The sequence below is a fragment of the Anomaloglossus baeobatrachus genome, chromosome 6 (genome assembly GCF_048569485.1).
Source record: "Anomaloglossus baeobatrachus isolate aAnoBae1 chromosome 6, aAnoBae1.hap1, whole genome shotgun sequence".
Lineage (NCBI taxonomy): Eukaryota > Metazoa > Chordata > Amphibia > Anura > Aromobatidae > Anomaloglossus > Anomaloglossus baeobatrachus.
Genome location: NC_134358.1, coordinates 426775106 through 426796103, shown reverse-complemented (window position 1 = coordinate 426796103; position 20998 = coordinate 426775106). Strand labels below are relative to the sequence as shown.

The following is a 20998-nucleotide window of genomic DNA, read 5'->3' as shown; positions in this document are numbered from 1 at the left end:
TGAAGTATCCAGCAATGAGTTGTATCAGGCGGTCCGGGCAGCAGTGGTGACAAGAGCTCCAGGGCAGTGGCAATGAGCACAGGGTGGTACCTGGCATAATCCTACTAATACCAGGATAGTAGTTCTCACTGCTGAAGAAGTCACCGCCACCACAGCACTGCTCTGAGTGGTGACAGCAGGTCACTGGCGATGACTTCTTCCAGCAGAGAGAACAGCTCAGTAGTCTGACATCAGAAGTATATGACCAGGCTGCCAGATGTGCCACCAATCGGTTTGGATCACCGCAGAGAAATCTTTATGCGACTGTACACTGACTGTGCGGTGTTAGTGTAACACCTCATCCAAGTGTCTAATGCAGAGACGTCTAGATGAGGCTTTACTAAAAAAAAAATGTTTAAAAAAAAAAAAAACCAGAAGATGAAATCACTTCCTTTTCCCAGTTTTAAAATAAAATAGACATATTTGGTATTGCCGTGCCTACAAAATTCCAGTCTATCAAAAAAAATGCAGGAGAAAAATAAAAACACTAAACAAGTTTGGTATTGCTGCAACTGTACTGAAATGGAGAATTAGGTTGCTGGGTCATTATTACTACACAACGAACTTAGAAATAACTAAAAACTGAAAAAATATGGCAGAACTGAACTTCTCACAATTTCACCCCACTTAGAAATAAAAACAAAAGTTATGGCCCTTAGAAGAAAGGCGTTGCGGGAGTTAAGAAATGGTGAAAAAAAATGTCACGAATGCGATTTTCGTGCATGATAAGAACATATAATAAGATTATTTTGACTAGATATCTTCTTCTCTTTATAGTAACAACTCTCAATTTTGATTTACAAAAGAAAAAAAAAAAAATAGTACTGTGTGAACAAAGCCTGACGTTGGGTGGCGTTACGCTGTAGGAAAGCTTGCCCAAACCACCATGAGGAATCATTTATTCTGGACCAAAGTGCTTAGTTTATCACACATTATATCCTTTCAAAGTCTGATTGGAAGAAATATACATTCAAAAAGGTACTTAAGTAACCATTTTTAAAGGGAAAACTGGTACACCAGTATACAGTAATATCACAAAGGACCTGAAGCGATGAAAGCACTTACTTCATCTCAGGAGATTCCGCTTCATCAATCTGCAGCTCTTTCCTCATCGATCCCTCAATCTCTGCTGCTAAGGAGTCCTATTACCCAAAAGAAAGAAATCGCGATCAACAGATCTGTCACAGTGACCATGTCCTACATACATCCAATATGGAGGAGCAAGGACATGAACATCCAATAAGAACGAGAACGTCATGAAAACCATACCACAAGCCTCACCATTACTAACAGTCACTATGGTGTATAGTGTACTATAGGAGACACCACTCCGATAAAGACACCAAGCAAAAAAAAAAATTGACAAAACATTTTTTAAAACATTTGGCATAAAAATACTGATGTAATGAATGCTGAACTAAAAGAAAGGCAAAGATAAGATTTGTGCTACATCTATTAAAGTGGGCAGTGAAATAGGTAATTACTTACCGGTAATGTGTTTTTTCCGAACCCATGACGGCACCATGAGAGAGGATGGGCGGATCATCTCATGGTGCAGTCATAGGGTGAGGGAAAAAAAAAATCTCTATTTTCCATTTCAGTGCCCTATTTCTAGAGCACCCAGGCCGACCATTACTGCACAGTGTAGAATAGTGTTTTCCAAACTCCAGTCCTCACGGCCTCAGCAGGGCAGGTTTTCAGAATTTACTTAGAATCATGTGTGTGAGAAAATCTGCTTCAATTTCCAATACCCTGATAATTCCATCAACTATTGTAATACTAAGGAAATACTATTAAAAAAACAAACAAAAAACTGTTGGGGGCTGTGAGGACATTAAGTTTGGGAAACACTATTTTAGCATAATGTTTTTGTGTTCTATTCTTCACCAAATAGTAGGATAGCAACTAATACAATGCACTTTGTCAAAGGGATTTAAACTGTCCATCTGTAAAAATGGATGTGAACACCATGCTGGCCCCATACTACCCTGGTCTGTATGCATTTAACAGTGGTCATATTAGGGGAACTAGATATTCGGGCATTATATGGAATTGGTACCCACATTGCCGCTCATTCCTACTCCCTTTGGCTTGTTCAGCCTAGCTAATGTGAGATCAATACACAAAAGATATATATATACTGTATATACCATATTTAAAGGATAGGTGATTAACAAAAGGGGATTCTGACCCAGTGGAAGGTGAATATTGCAGTGACTCTTCCTTACTTACCATGGGGAAAACCCCCAGCGTGTGATAACGTCGGGAAATGACATTTGGCATGGTTTTATTTCTAAGGTTCTTTAGCTCTTCCTGCGCCTCATGAAGCATTTCCATGCACTCCGCATACTTGTCCTCCAGCTCCCGCAACTACGCCAAAAAGGAGAAGAGATTAATAGAGCCCAAAAAGAAAGTGAAAAGGCTCATAAGATCCAATATTAAACCCAAAATAAAGGCTAATATTGTGTTTTGTTGTTTTTTTATAAGAGAAATGGCAGATCGTGTAGGACATTTAAATTAATGTCCAAGTTCAAAGGCGAAACAAAAAGCCACCGCTAATGAGGCAGGTAGACTCCCTCCCCATTATACCACACTTACCTCGGCTGTAAGTTGGCGCTGGGCATCTTTTGCAGCCCCAAGATGTTGTACAAGTTCTTCATTTTCTACTGTATACTGTAAGGAAAAACAAAATTACACTTTGAAAGAAGAAGAATCTTCATGGGCTAAGAATACACTCTGTGGCCCAGAGTCATTAAAGATTATGCCAGAAGGTAAAACGCTTTGAAAAGTCGTACATTATTTGCACAACACAGGCTCACACAGACATTTTGCAACTTTTGGCTTTTTCACTCCAGTTGATCAAATCTTTTTAGAAAAGTTTTCTGACATAAAAGAGTAGATATAGATATGGGCGGCATGGTGGCTCAGTGGTTAGCACTGCAGCCTTGCAGCGCTGGGGTCCTGGGTTCGAATCCAACCAATGTTTATCAATAGCTGAACGCACCCAAAGGTGGCCGGTCACTGCACCATATGCACTTGTATGAGTAACATTCAGACTAGGAATGACTGAAAAATGAAAGCACCACTTCAACATTTTGTTTTTTATTTCAGTGCAGGTGTGGTGCCACTAAGGTAAGTTCCATGAGGCTAGTCTTAAACTTACCAGCTGCCACTTTTAGCTCTTTGTGCCGAGAAAATAGCGCAAATAGGGTCTTATCCGGTGATATACAGTGGATAAGTGCAATTGAATACACTCACTTGGCCGGGTTGTGAACGTCACAACACCTGTATCAGCATAGGCTAGGTAATGGCAGCAGCCCCGGAATATTCGGATTGAAGATAAGAATATTTTTTTGCCGCGCTATCACCAATAAGCGACGTTTATTATTCTTTATTCTTGTACAGGTCAAGTCAACGTGTTTCCGAGGTCGCAGCCTCCTTCATCAGGACAGAGAATCAGTCCTGATGATGGAGGCTGTGACCTCAGACACGCATTCACTTGACCTGTACATGAATAAAGAGAATTAATCAGCATCGCTTCTTGGTGATAGCGCGGCAAAAAGAAAAAAAAAAAATATGATTCTTCTCTTATCTCCAATCCTACGTAGAAGGCACAGAAATTGGCTCTATGTATCCTGTTCTGCCCATATAGACATGTGATCTGGTGGACACCTTCTATGGCCAATGGCCGGTCCAGCCAGGAAGAGGATGCATGGCGAACTGCAAAAGACCATTGGAGGAGGAATGGAAATTAGCAGATTACAATGTATAATATAATTTACAGCATGCTGGCGGACATCATTTGTATAATTCTCTTTCCACCAAGGTTTCTCACATTTACGTCTGACCCTTCTGTTGGGGTTCCTTTAAGCTGTCACTGTTGATAACAAAAGTGCAGCTTTCTTTGATACTTTTGCCGCCAAACCAGAGACCATCATGGCATTGAAGAAACATCAAATTTTGGACTTCTATACCCCTACAATAAGGGAGATTTATTGCCTTATTTTTAAGGTTATATGGCAAATCTCAGACACAGCTGGCCACTTCTGGACAGATTGCACTATAGTACGTCCAAACTAACCAAAGTAGTAGGCACATTGTGGGTAACACTTACTGCTTTAGCCTTTTTCTGAATATCGACAATCTGAGAAAGCAGGTGAGTTATTTCTTCTTGTTGACGAGCTGCATCTTCAGTTTTCTTTGCCAATTCCTCCGATATGCTGACAATTTGGATGTTGGCATCCCCTTGGAATTAGACATCAATAAGGTCAATAAGAATTTAAAATAATTTCACGAAGATAATATACATTACACACACAAGACTGTTCGGTATTGAGCTTTTCAGTATTCTTTAATGGTAGAAAAGGACATATCACTAGTGTCTCCCTGGACATCAGAGATAATGAACACAGTATTTGCAGTTTTCATAGATGACCTACTTAGTTCCTTCACACAATCATTGACAAGCTGCTGTTCCTTCTCTTCATATGTGATGGTCTCTGTTTGTAGATGACATGCCTGTGACAAGAAGCATGAAAATAAGACTTCTCATTAAGGAGACTCATTCATATTAAAGACTATACGGCCAAACTTGCAGAACTTAAGTTGCCTGCAAGAAAGTGACCTAATCTAATAGCATCAATGAAAAAAAAGTCTACTGTATACAAAGATCAACAAAGACAACGCATTTCACATACAACCAATCACCAGGCAATCTGAACTTCACTGGGGAAAAGGAATTCCCTGCTTGGACCTGCCAGACAGGCAACGGTAAATGAAAGAAGAGCGAGTCCTACACATAGCTTACTCTTAGGCTACATGGCAGGCTGCATCTTTTTGTGTTCACAAACTGCAGCCAAAACTGCAGGCAAAATGCAGCAAAAACTGCACCTTGTCAGAGAGCCTGGAAATATCACAAAAAACGCATGTAATTTTAGGTGCGTTTTCGGTGCGTTTTCCACACCCTGCGTTTTTGCTGCTTTTTCGGTGTGCGTTTTTGTGACAAATGTTGACAAAAAAGCAGGAAGAATGAACATGGTGCATTTTTTTTTGTCACAAACTTTTGACATAAAACGCTGACCAATAAACTGCAATGTGCGCATAGAAAATCTGACTTCTCATAGACTTTGCTGGGAAGTCAGATGTCAGAAAGTTCTGACAAAAACGGCAGCCAAAAACGCAGCAAAAAAAGCAGTGTGCGCATGTAGCCTTAAACATACTGCTGACTGACAGATGGATGACAGAACCTAATATTTTTAGACAAAAAAAAAAAAAATCAAATAGTGTGCACTATATTTTTTTTTAATGTATGTATGTATGTATGTATGTATGTATGCATGCATGCATGTATGTATGCATGTATGTATGTATGTATGCATATATATACACAAGCACAAGTGCTTTTGTGTACATAAGTATATACATTCATACATCTTTTATTTATATATATTTTTTTTACTGGGTGACCAGGGTGGTATCGAATTATTATAATGAGGAATTCCATCATTTATGTTAATGAAAAAAAAACATCTGTAATTTAAATCACTGGCATTTCTATGGAATGGGAGACATTCTATTAATCTATTCTATCAAGAAAAACAGTGGTAACAAAACAAATTATAGAGTAACATGTTTCACCATGAAGAGTTACAATGAGAATTTCCATGCAAGGCCAAAAAGAAAGTTGCAGTACATTAAATCAGTCACTAGGTGTCACTAACCGATCACATTTTGCACTGAGAATTAGCAGCTACAGGGACAAAATCCACATTTGACTTTTAGGATCGCTACTTCCAATAGGTGGCGCTGCGCTAGAGTTTGTCTCCTTTCCTGGAGAGACAATTTCAGCTACAGGGAACAATGGATACCAATCACTGCGACATCTCACCTCCGACCGCAGGACGATGTTCTCATCCTCGAGGTCTTTAAGTTTCTTCTGTAGGGAGTCGAAGTGGAAATAGTTTTGGACTGATGATGACGATTCGTTCCTCTTCAAGCTTTAGAAAAAGAAAAATTAACACATTTAAAAAAAATGTAACAATCACCAGCGAATTTGAAAGCCAAAATGGTCGTCAGAAGACTAGTTCTGTAAGTTTTTCCAAATGGATGGGGACTAAAAAAAATAAATCATTTAACACTAGAAGTCCCAGAGAGGGGAAATTTACCATTTCTACCATTGAAACCCTATGGAGCTCGAAACTCCTGGGACTTCTAGTGTTAAACAATGTAGAGTCACATCCAAAACAAAGCATATGATGCACTTTTACAGAAAACTCCAGTAAATGTGCTGCAGATTTGTGCAGTAAATCCCGCAGAAGATTATAGTACATGACTAGCAGAGAACAGAAGCAGAGTATTATACCCCACAGTATACTCTGATGGAAATGCTGCAGATTTTGGCAATCGATTTTGCCAATTTCAGTACAGCTGGGATGACATTTGCAGTGATCCGTAGATTGTGTTGCAAATTCCCCACAGCAATTTGGTTACGAGAACTTCGCTGTAAAGAAAGGAACACTAAACCTACCAACAAATGGTGAAAGTAAACAGGCGATGATCCGGTCTAGTTTGTCAATCAACACCAAATTCAGCCCAAGCATTAAATGTCCGGATGTGTTTACACTGACCGATTACCGGGAACAAACAATCCTAGGACGCTCGTTACCTGATAATCTGCCTGCTGATCACCCGACAAGCAGAATTCTTGTTCGTCGGGTGAAATGATTTTCTTGCTGGGCCTTAGCAAGGGCAGAGAAATGTTTGTCTGAATACACAGCGGGCAGATGAGCAGAGACCTCTGCTGCAGCCAGACACAAGACAATGAGTAGGATGAGGGGAATATCTAATTTATTGCTCAGGTTTAATTACAATGAAACAAAATAGGGTCAAAAGGAAAGAATGAGATGAAGTGAAGAATTGCTGGCACTCATTTTTTAGTTTCTGCATAGTGTTCGTTAAGGATAAAAATAGCAGTTTTTCATAATTTATATTAAAAATATTCATTATATATGGTGATTTGGGAATACAAAGAATCTAGTGGTATAGTTTAAAAATATTTATAGGTACAAGGCTAAAAAAGGGCTACAAGTTTCAGTACTAATCCAGTGACTTCCTCGAGCCGGTAAGCAGCTGAGCATGAGTGGCTCATACTGACCAGTGCTAGTACAGGATATAGACCTTTGGTTTTTTTTTCTCACTTCTCTGGGGCCCATTATTAAAGGGAATTTGTCAGCAGGCTTTTGCTACCACATCTGAAAATATAATGTAGGAAGAGACTCTGATTCCAACAATGTATCACTTAGTTTACTGTGTAAAGCCGTTGCGACACAGTTTTTTAGATTTAGCAGAGCTGGAAAAGCTAACCACACCCACATCACAGCCTTTGGTGTACATTGTCTAAAGAAAGTGAGCTGCTCAGAAGGGGGCAGAGTCAGACTAGCGGTCGGAGCAATGTAAGGTCCTGGTGTTAAACCAATCACTGCAAGTAAACAGGCAGCTTGATAAGAAACAGCTCTGAATTCTGTATTTAACCCCTACAGTATGATGTCCTCAGTTTACATAGCAAAAACCTGCTGATCATTTTCCTTTAAGGGGATGTCCAGTAATTTCCTGGTGAATACAAGTATTTAATACAATGGCCGTCAGGAGAGCAGACAGGTCCCTTTTGTGCCTCATTCAACAAAGTCTTGCAGCTGCCTAGCAAAGTGCTATTTGTTTGAATGAAAAGGTGGCACAAATGCAACAATTTATAGTCCAAAAGAAACTAAAAGGTGGTATGAAGTTAGAAAAAAAAAAAAAAAAAAAAAAAAAGTGTCCAAAGATATGCCAACTTTACCAGCATGACAGAAAAACTGAACACATTTCCTCTAATTCCAAGCTAAAATTTGCTCAGAGATCTCCACATTCTGCAGTGGAGGAGTGGAGAGCAAAAAGGCAAAAGAGTACAACAGAGGTAAACGCCTAGAAGGGTGGAACGGCACAGACCAGCTTTGACTATGCACATAAACATCTAGAAGGGTATACTGCTTAAGGCGTCATGACTTCTGCACGTGTTTCACTGCAGATAGCTTAAATGGTATATAGAAAGGCATTTACAGCTGGACTTTGCACAAGACCAGCATTCCCAAGGACAAGATCTAAGGAGACCGAACGGAATACAGAAATTAAATGCCATCATATTACGTGGACCATTGTTTTCACCAACAGTTCCTTAATGCCTGAAAGTTCAAAGCAATTCCTGATTTGGTCAGTTTAACACTATAGACGCCACTTCTGTGGGAGACTACACCACCTAATAAATGACAGATGTAGGTGGCTTCTTTACATGCCCAATGGGGCCCTGTGATATAATCCTGGTGTGACAATGGGTTTCAATGGCTGCTGAAACCTCAGAATTTCAGGTCTCCCATGACAATGGCCAGTGTAACATAAGAAAAAAATATTTTTGAAATACTAGGTGTTGCAAAGCAGTATACCAAAAACTCTTAATATGTTTACCTTTTTCATTTACTAGTCTTTTCCCTGTAAATACATATAAAAATACACTCAATGATAGAGAATATAAACCCACATTTAAACCGCCTTCTGCAAGGCGTAAAAAGAAATAGAAAACAAATGCTGATCCTAAAGACTAGAACCAATCCTGCAAAATTCAAGCCCTTGTAAAACGGTCAAGGGGAGGAAAAAAAAAAAAATTATGGGACAATGCAAAAAAGCAACACAGATTGTATTGGTCTGTAAAACATGACTATAACAGAAGTACTAAAACAAAAACAAAAAAAAACAACTATTTCATATCACTAACTAAAAAAGGGAGCCACAGTATAAAGTTTTAAAAAAACAAAACATGGAATTGCAGTTCAATATTATACACCTCCTAAAAATAGAGTGTGTTCTATAATAAAGAGTTATTATACAGGTTATAGCTCTTGTATTGCATCTAAGAGTGAGGGCAAGAAAAGAAAAAAAAAAAAAAAACTTAAGAAAAAAATAGTTCAGTCCTTCAAAAGGGTTGTTCATCATACATGAACACAAAAATATATAATATGCATATTATAATTTGTGTAAATATATATTTATATATATATTTTTTTTTCTCCTGATCTGTTGATTAACAGAAAAGAGAAAAGCAGCTTTGACGGGTTTAAAGATAAGACAAGGGAAATACCAATATCCATCCACAGACAGCTGTTTCGGGGTGTTGCCCCTCATCAGTGTGGAGTAGGATTCTGGAGTTTAAAGATAATCCATCCTTGTCTTATCTTTAAACTCGTCAAAGAGTTGGATATTGACTAAAAGGGCCACTTCATATGGTGGTTATGGTGGTCTCCTAAAAAGAGCCACTCCTTGGCTAGGTCCTTCCCGAGGGATATCTGGCTAGTTCTGTGTCGAGACTCCTAACAGAGGCTCCACGGACCTTTTTTGATTTTCAAACAGAGCAGACATGCAACTCCGGCATAGCTCATAAAAGACCCCCAGGGCGCTGGAAGGAGAGTTTGTCTGTTTACGGATTTTAACCAAACCATGATGGAAAAAAAAAAAATTAATATTCTTTTACTGTCTGACAACTCTTAATATATACAGCCTATAAACACAGTAGTACCAATAGAAGAGAACGAGTGGCAGTACAGGAAGCAGATGACTGGCTGCACTCATGACAAGTCCCAATATACCAGCCCTTTCCCCCATTATCTTGCACCCGCCTCTGCCTTTCACAGACATCTATCACACAGGAATGTGCTGGAGAAGGTTGGACTCCAGGGAGGAGACTTGCCCTTTGATCAGATGAAGTCATAACTGTGATGCTTGGGAAATGGCAGGGACTTACGGGGTGGAGCAGATGGACTCCGGCTCGCTCTCTTCAGCTGTGCTGGTGTAAAATTGAAGTAACTCATCCTTCATAGACAATTCATGCCGCAACTGTGATACCTGTAGATGAAAAACATTAACATAAGTGATGCATCAGTAGAGTAAACAAAATTACACATTAAGAATGTAAGAAGATTGTATAAGCTTTACTTTATTACACACATATAGGATTACAGGACCATAGAGATGAGAAGAAAAAAAAAAAAAATTGAGCTATACTGGTCCGGATCCAGATCAGTCCTCAATGGCAGCCGTACCAGGACCGTGCCCACTTCTGTGCTGGTAAATCCTCTGCTTATCATTTTGAGTGCTTCTGCCACTTAAGCTGGGTTCACACTAAGCGACAGCGACAATGACGTCGCTGTTACGTCACCATTTTCGGTGACGTAACAGCGACCTTGTAAGTCGCTGTTATGATCGCTGCTTAGCTGTCAAACACAGCGACGCAGCAGCGATCATAACGTCGCTGTGCTACATGTGCAGGGAGCCGCGCTTAGCGCTGGCTCCTTGCTCGCCTAGGTACAGTACACATCGGGTTAAATAACCCGATGTGTACTGCAGCTACATGTCACAGTGCAGAGAGCAGGGAGCCGCGCACACTGCTTAGCGCTGGCTCCTTGCTCTCCTAGCTACAGTACACATCGGGTTAATTACCCGATGTGTACTGCAGCCACATGTGCACAGAGCAGGAGCCGGCACTGGCAGCCAGAGCGGCGGAGGCTGGTAACGAAGGTAAATATCGGGTAACCAGGGAAAGGCCTTCCCTTGGTTACCCGATGTTTACGCTGGTTACAGCTTACCGCAGCTGCCAGACGCCGGCTCCTGCTCTCTGCTCGCTTCATTTCGTCGCTCTCTCGCTGTCACACACAGCGATGTGTGTGTCACAGCGGGAGAGTGACGACCAAAAAATGAAGCTGGACATTCAGCAACGACCGGCGACCTCACAGCAGGGGCCAGGTCGTTGCTGGATGTCATACACAGCGACAGCGACGGGACGTCGCTGCAACGTCACAGAAAATGGTGACGTAGCAGCGACGTCGTTGTTGTTGTGTGTGACACCAGCTTTACTGTGCTTCAGTCGAAACCTAATCCCCAGGGATTACTATCTAAAATTATCGCCTATCCACAGGGTATTTGATAACTTATTGATGGGTGTGGGTTCAATATGCAGAATTGAGGAACTATTCCCTATGGGGCATTTTCACCCCCATGTTCTCTAGGAGAGAACACTAGTTTCTCCGCAGGAGGGATGACACTGAATATAGAACGCTGCATCATCTGGATGGTGGGCACATACACTTTTATTTCATATACTGCACTTTTGAGTTACCATAAACCTCTCAAAAAAGGTAATTAAATACCCCTTTAAGTTTTGTTACACTTTGAAGTACTTCAGTTTGACCATGTGGCCCTTCACCCAGCAAAGCGCGTGCACTCCTGGTATAGGCAAAGCCTAGCCACAAAGAATCCAGAAATTAGAGGCAGATTCTTACTGTCTACTGAAATAATTGAGACATAGATTTCATTTATATGTCCTCAAAACTGTCAAGATTTCACACTCCAAACACACTCCATGTAACTCCTTGTAAGACAAGTCCAGCTATCTTTACATGGCCAATAAGCTCCTCCATAACGAAGAAATAAATGTTTAAAGTGACATGCAAATGAGGCTGTAGATCTGAAGCCTCTGTCACTCCAGATCTAGTCCCTGCCCAGTGCCACCTCCTCCTGCTTAACAGGCAACCACTACACTATGTGACTTCAGGCAAAGGAGCAGTCAGTCAAGAAGGAAGAGGCAGGGAATAGAGCTGGAGTGACAGAGGCCCAAGATCTACAGCTTCATTTGCATATGAACTCATAGCTTATTTCTCAGTAATGGACTGGCCATATAAAATGGTGGACTTGTCTATGGAGAGCTACACTAAATATACATATAAAAAGCTTTGGGTGCTCACAGATTTGTTTTTTCAAGGAGTTGTCCACCTATCAGGCTCCTTTACACTCAAGGTTTTCCCGAAATAAAGTAACTTACATTCATCCCCAATGCAGAAGAGTTGGCACTCACTCCCAGGGGCTCAATTGACATTGTTAGGTCATTCGATCCCTGCGGCCACATCAGTCTCCCCACCTTTGGGAAAATCAGACATCCGAAAGCTACAGTTCCCTCCCTTCAGATGTCTTCTTCTTTGTTAGAAGATGGGAACAGTAAAGTGGCTGCTGATTGTCACATGTTCCCTGCGGCCAGTGTCACACAAGCCCTGAGAGAGCCAGTGCCGAACACTGCAGGAACCAGGCCGGCACTGGAGGAGAGTATAGAGGTTATTTTATGTGAGGGAAACCCAGCTATTGAGAAGGGATTGTCCGGGTAGTGGAAAACCCCTCTGCCACCTCCTGACAATCCACACCTTATGTGAAATCCCCTCTGCCACTCCCACCCCTCCTGGCTGACCCAGGAACCGTAGGAGAGTTGAATAGCTGGCAACTACAGAATGTCAGATATTACAGTTCCTGAGAAGGAATTTCATTCTATAATGAAAGCTATACATTCCTTCTATTTATTCTGTATCAATGCCCCCATTTTTAAGCGCTCTGCTTGCAGTCATTCAATAAGTTATTAACTTGCAGTGGGTACAACAAAAAACAAAATTGGTCCTGGTCTTGTGATGGTCAAAGATACATGACTCGTTACAAATCAGTTATTACAGCTTTGTCTACTAACGAGTCGTACGCCTGTGTGCACGTTACTTGACCAGGATGTATCCGCTGGAAGAAAATAAAGCTGTGAATGATAAAACCGAGATCTTTACAAGCCCAGTGGGACAAATTGGGTTGGGCTAAAACTGTAGTACAACACATATACCATATGTATAAAAACAAATCAAACAAATGAAAACTAGAAATGGTTGTGACATGTTGTACGCGTTATATAGGTATAAAAATAGAAGCGGCTATTTTTGGCCAATGATGACATGCTGCAATATCAAATATTTGTGACATTCTTCACAATGACTTTTATATTATACAGGGCCCACGCCTATTTGATAAGTTCACCAAGTGACTGTTGCTCCCTTAATATATCAATACAGGAGATAAAGAAATAGAGGCAGGCATTATGACTGTAGTAAAAGATGACGTGCAAATCATCGCAAAGATCAACAGAATAAACCGGAGATTGGATCAAAGTGTCTAAAGCAGGGTTCACACATAGCAACAGCGACAACGACATCGCTGTTACGTCATTTTCTGTGACGTAACAGCGACCTTGTAAGTCGCTGTTATGATCGCTGCTTAGCTGTCAAACACAGCGACGCAGCAGCGATCATAACGTCGCTACATGTGCAGAGAGCAGGGAGCCGCACACAATGCTTAGAGCTGGCTCCCTGCACTCCTAGCTACAGTACACATCGGGTTAATTACACGATGTGTACTGCAGCTACATGTGCACAGAGCAGGAGCCGGCACTAGCAGCAAGAGCGACGGAGGCTGGAAGGTAAATATCGGGTAACCAGGGAAAGGTCTTCCCTTGGTTACCCGATGTTTACCCTGGTTACAGCTTTCCGCAGCTGCCAGACGCCGGCTCCTGCTCCCTGCTCGCTTCATTTCGTCGCTCTCTCGCTGTCACAGACAGCGATGTGTGCTTCACAGCGGGAGAGCGACGACGAAAAAATGAAGCAGGACATTCAGCAACGAGCAACGACCTCACAGCAGGGGCCAGCTCGTTGCTGGATGTCACACACAGCGACAGCGACGGGACGTCGCTGCAACATCACAGAAAATGGTGACATAGCAGCGACGTAGTTGTCGTTGTCGCTGTGTGTGACACCACCTTAAAGTCCAGTAAGTGAGACGTGTAGGATATGCGAGCCATGATACAGTATAGCAGTGACCGTATACAATAATGTACTGTAGGTGATCACAGCATTCATCCTATTATACAAAGTATATTCAAGGATTGTGAAGAGCAAATGGGCTTAAAACAACCTAATCTATAGAAAGCCAAAAATTGCATTTAATGATAAGAGTTGTGGAGTTCTCTAAATTGAATTTAGCATTAAGGGGTTGTGCGGTATTGAATATTGAAGGTCTTTCCGTAGGGTGGGTCTTACATCTCAGAAATGTGACACAGGCACCACCACAGATCAGCTGTTCACAATGCTGGTTGGATGTGATCAGCTCCGGAGTGGAACAGCACATCTTTGTCAACTGTATAACGGCTGTGAATGGGTACTGCACATTTAACCCTATTCAAATACATGGGTTTGGATCTGCAGTACACTATACAGTTGGCAAAATGTGCCGATTGATGCCGCAGCTGATCATACCCAACCAGCATTGGAAACCACTAAATCGGCAGGGGTGTCGGGCATCGAACCTGCACCAATTTGGTACTGGCCCATCCTACGGATAGGCCATTAATATAAAACCACAAGACAACCCCTTCAATACAGGGAAGTTTCAATTGAGACTACCATCAATTAGCAAGAAGACCTGCTACACATAGCGCCTCTAGAGGACTGAGCAAGTTACTGCACTTGCCAGCTAAATCAGAGATTGTACTGAGAACCTTGGGTAAAATTCAGTTATTTGCAGTTTTATTAGTCCAGATTTTGGTGGTTTTCATTTGTGCATATTCTTTCAATGTTTGCCTTTTTATGTCAAATTTGGGGTTTTTAGATGTTTTTAGCAGATCAATCAATTCCACCAACCCCTACCCTCAGGTGATTTTTTTTGTACGCCTGGAAATTAAGTGCAAATTTCTCAACAGAAGATGCGTATACTTGCACTAAAAAGTCCCATGTGGCTGAAATTAAAATTACGACTTTTTTTATTTTGTGCAAAATTCATTAAATACACGAGCAGTTCTAAAGGGGGGAAAAAAACCTTTAAAAAAAAAAAAAAAAAAAAAAAAAAAAAAGACAAAAAAATAAATAAATATCGATAAATCAAGCCCTTTACTTTAGCAAGTCAGTTGAGAAGATATTTGCTAAAATACACAAATATTACCGGTTAGCACAAACTTCCTCAGACTGCACAGATCTCCTTTTCTCAAAAAGGCTGGCGGTACAGAAGCACGTGGCTTGGGAGGTCCATTCTTTTCCACCAATATAAAAACACCTCATGGTTAAGCTGTTCTTCAATTGGAGGAGGCTGATTGACAGTTCTGGTCACATGCTTCTCTACAAGCCGCCATTGTGAGTAGAAGAGAGCGGCGGCCAGCAATGTACATGCATTAGCCTGGTCTGTAAATGGTCATATTCTTACCAATACCCAGCAGAGCTGAGCCATTTATATATGAGCCGATTTAGGACCCTAAATGCAGAACCTTGAAGAAGCAATCTTGAGACACAGAAAAACAGAGCACTAGAAAGTATCATAACTTTTGATTGCATTGTAATTTGTTGCATATTAACCTGATTATCTATAAACTTGGCTGCCCCGCTAACCTGGAGCCAAACCCTCAGAACAATAGGCACATGTGAAGTAATTTATTGTTGAATACATATGTATATGCAATAGTTAGACGTTACACATTGAACATACACAGATCTCACCTCTTCTCTGATATGTTCTACTTGCTCTTCTAAATACTCGTTCCTTTCAGTAAGGGTCTTATTCTTCTTTAACAATGACTGGCCAATACGAGCAGCTAATTCTAGATCCCGTTCTTTCTGCAAAAACATGGAGAAATTCCAAAATAAGTAATCTCTCTAAACACAGGCAACAAAGGAAGGTCTGGTTAGAGCCCACAGTTTTACTCTACACAAAGATCATATTTACTCACCAATAAGGCAATACACCAAAATAAATAGAATATAATCTTGGAATCACTGCTTAAAAGAGTCTGTCCAGGTTTGGGCACTACCTGACTACAGACTTGTGAATCCTCACATCTCGCACACCACGCTCTGTCAGGATTCTCCAATACCGGCGGTGAGGCCAGGCAGTCATGTGATATGCGTACTTTTAGGTAAGATTATGACTAGACGTGCGCAGGCTCACTCAATAGACCTGAGTGAGGTCGTGCACGTCTAGTTAGAATGCGGCCAGCAACATGCATATCACAGTTACAGACAGATGACTGGCCAGTCCCTCCGGCGGCACTGGCGACTCCCAACAGAGTGTGGTGTGCACGATGTGAGGATTCACAAGTCTACAGTTACAGAGTGACCGCAGACTTTGTTGCCAAACCTGGACAACTCCTTTAAGATCCAAGCTCAATGCCTAAATGTTAATATGAAGTATATTTTACACTTAAGCGGGCTTTACACGCTGCAATATCGGTACCGATATCGCTAGCGTGGGTACCCGCCCCCATCTGTTGTGCGACACGGGCAAATCGCTGCCCATGCCGCACAACATCACCCAGACCCGTCACACGTACTTACCTGCCCTGCAACGTCGCTGTGACCGGCGAACCGCCTCCTTTCTAAGGGGGCGGTTCGTTCAGCGTCACAGACACGTCACAGCTGCGTCACTGAACCGCGCCCAATAGAAGCGGAGGGGCGAAGATGAGCGGGACGTAAACATCCCGCCCACTTCCTTCCTTCCGCATAGCAGCCGGGAGGCAGGTAAGGAGGGCTTCCTCGTTCCTGCGGCGTCACACATAGCGATGTGTGCTGCCGCAGGAACGAGGAACAACTTCGTTACTGCTGCAGTAACGATATTTGAGAATGGACCCCCATGTCACCTATGAGCGATTTTGAGACTATGCAAAATCGCTCATAGGTGTCACACGCAACAGCATCGCTAATGTGTCTGGATGTGCGTCACCAATTCCGTGACCCCAACGACTTCACATTAGCGATGTTGTAGCGTGTAAAGCCCCCTTTAGTTGATCTCTTTAAACAAACAAAACTACGTCACCGAATCAAATTATCATCATGACATATAGCTAGAAGATTCGACCAGGGCAGCACCGGGCATGTCTCATCTCAAGCTATGGTCCCAGGCCAGATCTTACTATATTTTGTCTTAGATGGAAAAAAAAAAAACCTGTCTCTTATGAGTGCCATTCCAGATGATTGACAGGTCTACCACTATGGGAGTGGTGAAACAAGCCAGCCGAAGGCAGCATTAGACTAGTCTCCTCTGCAGTTATGGCCCACGTCTGATATTCTAACTATATTTTCTGTGAAACAGAAGCAGAAACTATGATTCTAGTCTTGTTTCCCTAGACCTATTCCGCAGCAGAGTCATTGATAATCACAAGATGATGCGAAGTTCAGTTCTAATGTACGGTTGGGTTCCATTTCTGACACTGGAAACTCCACCATTTACAATATGCTCTGGAACAAAATTCTCAGGAAGATCAGTGTCCGGGCCATAGATTTTAAAAGCACATTCAGGTTGGTTTCAGACGTTCGTGTTTTAGGCACGTGTGACATCAGTTTTTAAAACACAGCTGCCACACGTAGCCATGTTATCCTATTGTGTACTCACACAGTGTGTTTTCACAAGGACCGTGTGGGCCCGCTATTCCCTGCACACACACACGGAGACATGTCCGTTTTTTTTCTTCGGCAGCACGGGTGTCACACGGATCGCACACTGATGTGATCCGTGTGACATCAGTATGACACATACCGGAGAAAACAGGGGTCTTTTAAATAAACAGATTTTCTATATTTATCTGTATCCAGTGATTCTGTCTTCGGCTCTCCAGCCTCCCACTCCTGACCGCCGCTCACTATTCTCACTGAATATTCACTGCACTGAGCAGCTGGAAGCCAGAGCAGCGCTGGGGATTTCCGTGCCAGGGACCGCATTGCTGGGGACAGGCGAGTATCTAGCAGAGTGTGTATGTGTGCTCAGTGTGCGCACGTCTGTGTACGTGTGCGTGTGTGTGCGCGTGTGTACACACACACACACACACACACACACTTGTTTTTGCAGTGAGGACCTGGAAGCCGGGACATGGGGGGTGGGGGACATCGGGGGGGGGGGGGGGTGGGATATCGGGAGGGGGGGGGGGGGGACATCGGGGGGACATCGGGGGGGACTCAGTTCTCAATGAACTCTGATGAACCCGTGAAGTCACTGTGGTGACACCAGCTGTAGTGCGGATGTCAGAGTTCATTGGGAACTCCAATGACCTTCTGGACGTTACTGCACACACACACTGCTAGCTGGATACTCACCTGTCCCCGCGATGCTCCGGCTTACAGATCCTCGGGCAGTGAATAATCAATGAATATAATGAGCGGGGGTCAGGAGCTGAAGGCAGAAGAGCTGAAGAACACAGCGCTGGATACAGGTGAATATAGAACATCTTTTTGTTTCAAAGACACGTGTTTTCTCTGGTACTGTCACACGTATGACCATAACTATGCATGTGGCTTGTACCTGATAAAACACGGACATCTGAAACAGGCCTGATATATAGGAAAATGTAAATTTATCTGCATCATCATCGGATTGCAGATCTCAACTTATTTAATTCAGCTTCCTATAACCTACATACTCATAGACCGCTTAGGAGGGTTGACCCTATTGACAGACTCCCTTTAAGGAACCCAATTGGGTGTATTGTTCTACACCTCATTGCAGTAGGATGTAATACGCGTTACAATTTAATTGTTTGCCATCGGTATCACAAGTTTCACAACAGTACACAGGAGTAGTTCACAGTACTATTACTAACTAGTCACACAATACTCATCTTGAATGGAACAATGTCACCGACGGGTGCTTATTACTACAGACCGCATAGTATTATAGCGCACTGTTCTTTTTATATATGGTTTAGACAAAATACCTAGACATGCCCTTTATCAATATTCTCTGTGAAAACACATCATACTACACATTATCAGCCCACAGTTAATGTAATGGAAGCGTGTCTGCACCAAGATACTTTTTGCATGAACCGTAAATGCAGAGGATTTTCAGGAAAAATAAATAAAGGACAAGAGCATTTTTGCATTTTTTTTTAATGTCCTGTCCACTCTACATTGCACCAATACTACCATCTAAATGAGGTCTGTCCCGGTGGAATGTTTTCCTCAAATATATTTTCTTGAAGTTTGTCACTAGGCCAAGAGGCTGCATTGAAGTGTACATGAGAAATAGTTCATTGCCATTATATCATTTGCAATCTTCCTTTAGGCTATGTGCCCATGAGAGAAAGTAACTACCGATTTCGCAGCGGAAAACCCGCAGATTTTTTAGATTTTCCAGATAATTCCACGGGTTTGTGCAAGTACAGACACTCCCCATGTTCTCCTATGGGATTAGGGGAGTGCTGTATCAATGCTGCGGTATTTGCGGCTGCAGAAAATACTGTGGACTTCCCAGAACCGCACGTAACTGCATGTCCATTAGTCATGTGGAATTATCTGCGGAATTCCTGGCCCTCCACTATATAGAGATACAGGGCGGGAGTTCCGCAGGAATTCAGCACGAAATCCGCACTGTTTCCGCAGTTTACCGCAAGAACTCCGCAGATATACCGCAGCAATGGATAGCTGCGGATTCCTGGGAGCTGCTGCGTGAACATGCGGAAATACCTGCAGAAAAGTCCGCAGGTACGATCTCCCATGGGCACATGGCCTTACAGGTTCTCTCCAATTTTCAGTTGTTGCTGAGCTAGTAGGTGGAGACTTGTTGCAAACAGGTTTTCCGTATACAGCAGAAAGAAATTGATACTCTCTGTAGCACACAGACAAAAGCAGCATGGAAGACATCATACAGCAGTACTGAGCTGTGTGACACTGAATCCAGCACTGAAGTGAAATCCATTTGCTGACCGTTTCAGCTTGATTTGCTGGTGTTTATCTAGTCCCTCAATACACTGCATGCTCCTTACTTCTCCCCTCTCTGTAGTGTTTATTAGGAGCTGTAAACGTATACCTCTGTACTGACCATACGTCATGCTTTGACTTAGACAGCTTTGAGCTAATTTTTTTTAGAATCAAGTAAGCTCAGGAGACAGCGGTAAGTGGAAGAAGTGGCTCATAAGTGCAGAAAGACATTTCTTGAATGAGATAACATTTTTTATATATGCCTGTACAATTGATTTATGCAAACTTTGTTAAATTAACAGTGGTCATTGAAGTCAGCGCTGACATCGGGATTAAATAATGGATCAAAAGAATGTAGTCAAACCGAAAAGGAAGGCTAATAGCCGTGCGATAGCCCCTACATGACAGACCCAACAGTGTCAGAGCTCTATTGGCTGCGATTTTAGGTCTGGTATGTTAGGAAAAATCTTTGATGGAGTACAGATGTGAACAGTCTTCCTGGCCCTAGAATCTATTAGTAAAGATTAAGATTACAAGACAGACACCACCATCTCCTAATAGAATTGGGCAAGAAAGAATTAAACAAAAACAAGGTCACTCCAGTTGAAGCAAAGAAGGGAATTTTGTTTACTTACCGTAAATTCCTTTTCTTCTAGCTCCAATTGGGAGACCCAGACAATTGGGTGTATAGCTACTGCCTCCGGAGGCCACACAAAGTACTACACTTAAAAGTGTAAGGCCCCTCCCCTTCTGGCTATACACCCCCCCGTGGGATCACGGGCTCCTCAGTTTTAGTGCAAAAGCAAGAAGGAGGAAAGCCAATAACTGTTTTAAATACAAATTCAACCCGAGAAACAACCTCGGAGAACTGAACTGTTCAACATGAACAACATGTGCACCCGAAAAAAACAAATTTCCTAAGAAAAACAGGGCGGGTGCTGGGTCTCCCAATTGGAGCTAGAAGAAAAGGAATTTACGGTAAGTAAACAAAATTCCCTTCTTCTTTGTCGCTCCTAATTGGGAGACCCAGACAATTGGGACGTCCAAAAGCAGTCCCTGGGTGGGTAAAAGAATACCTCGTGATAGGGCCGTCAAACAGCCCTTTCCTACAGGTGAGCCACCGCCGCCTGAAGGACTTGTCTACCTAGGCCGGCATCCGCCGAAGCGTAGGTATGCACCTGATAATGCTTGATAAAAGTGTGCAGACTCGACCAGGTAGCCGCCTGGCACACCTGCTGAGCCGTAGCCTGGTGCCGTAATGCCCAGGACGCACGCACGGCTCTGGTAGAATGGGCTTTCAGTCCTGATGGAATCGGAAGCCCAGCAGAACGGTAGGTGTGAAGAATTGGTTC

The 20998-nt window shown here is 42.4% G+C and overlaps 1 protein-coding gene across 7 annotated transcripts in view; it reads right to left on the bottom strand.

The window, feature by feature from the left end:
- Window positions 1–20998, bottom strand: part of TRAK1 (trafficking kinesin protein 1) — a 126712-nt gene that overhangs the window by 28166 nt on the left and 77548 nt on the right. For all 7 annotated transcript variants that reach the window (XM_075315181.1, XM_075315186.1, XM_075315182.1 and 4 more), the window contains 8 exons: window positions 15459–15575; window positions 9866–9966; window positions 5927–6035; window positions 4479–4557; window positions 4154–4284; window positions 2638–2712; window positions 2272–2409; window positions 1105–1181 (listed from right to left, as the gene is read on the bottom strand). In XM_075315181.1, coding sequence (XP_075171296.1) covers window positions 1105–1181; window positions 2272–2409; window positions 2638–2712; window positions 4154–4284; window positions 4479–4557; window positions 5927–6035; window positions 9866–9966; window positions 15459–15575 — 827 coding nt within the window. The remainder of the gene's footprint in view (window positions 1–1104; window positions 1182–2271; window positions 2410–2637; window positions 2713–4153; window positions 4285–4478; window positions 4558–5926; window positions 6036–9865; window positions 9967–15458; window positions 15576–20998) is intronic.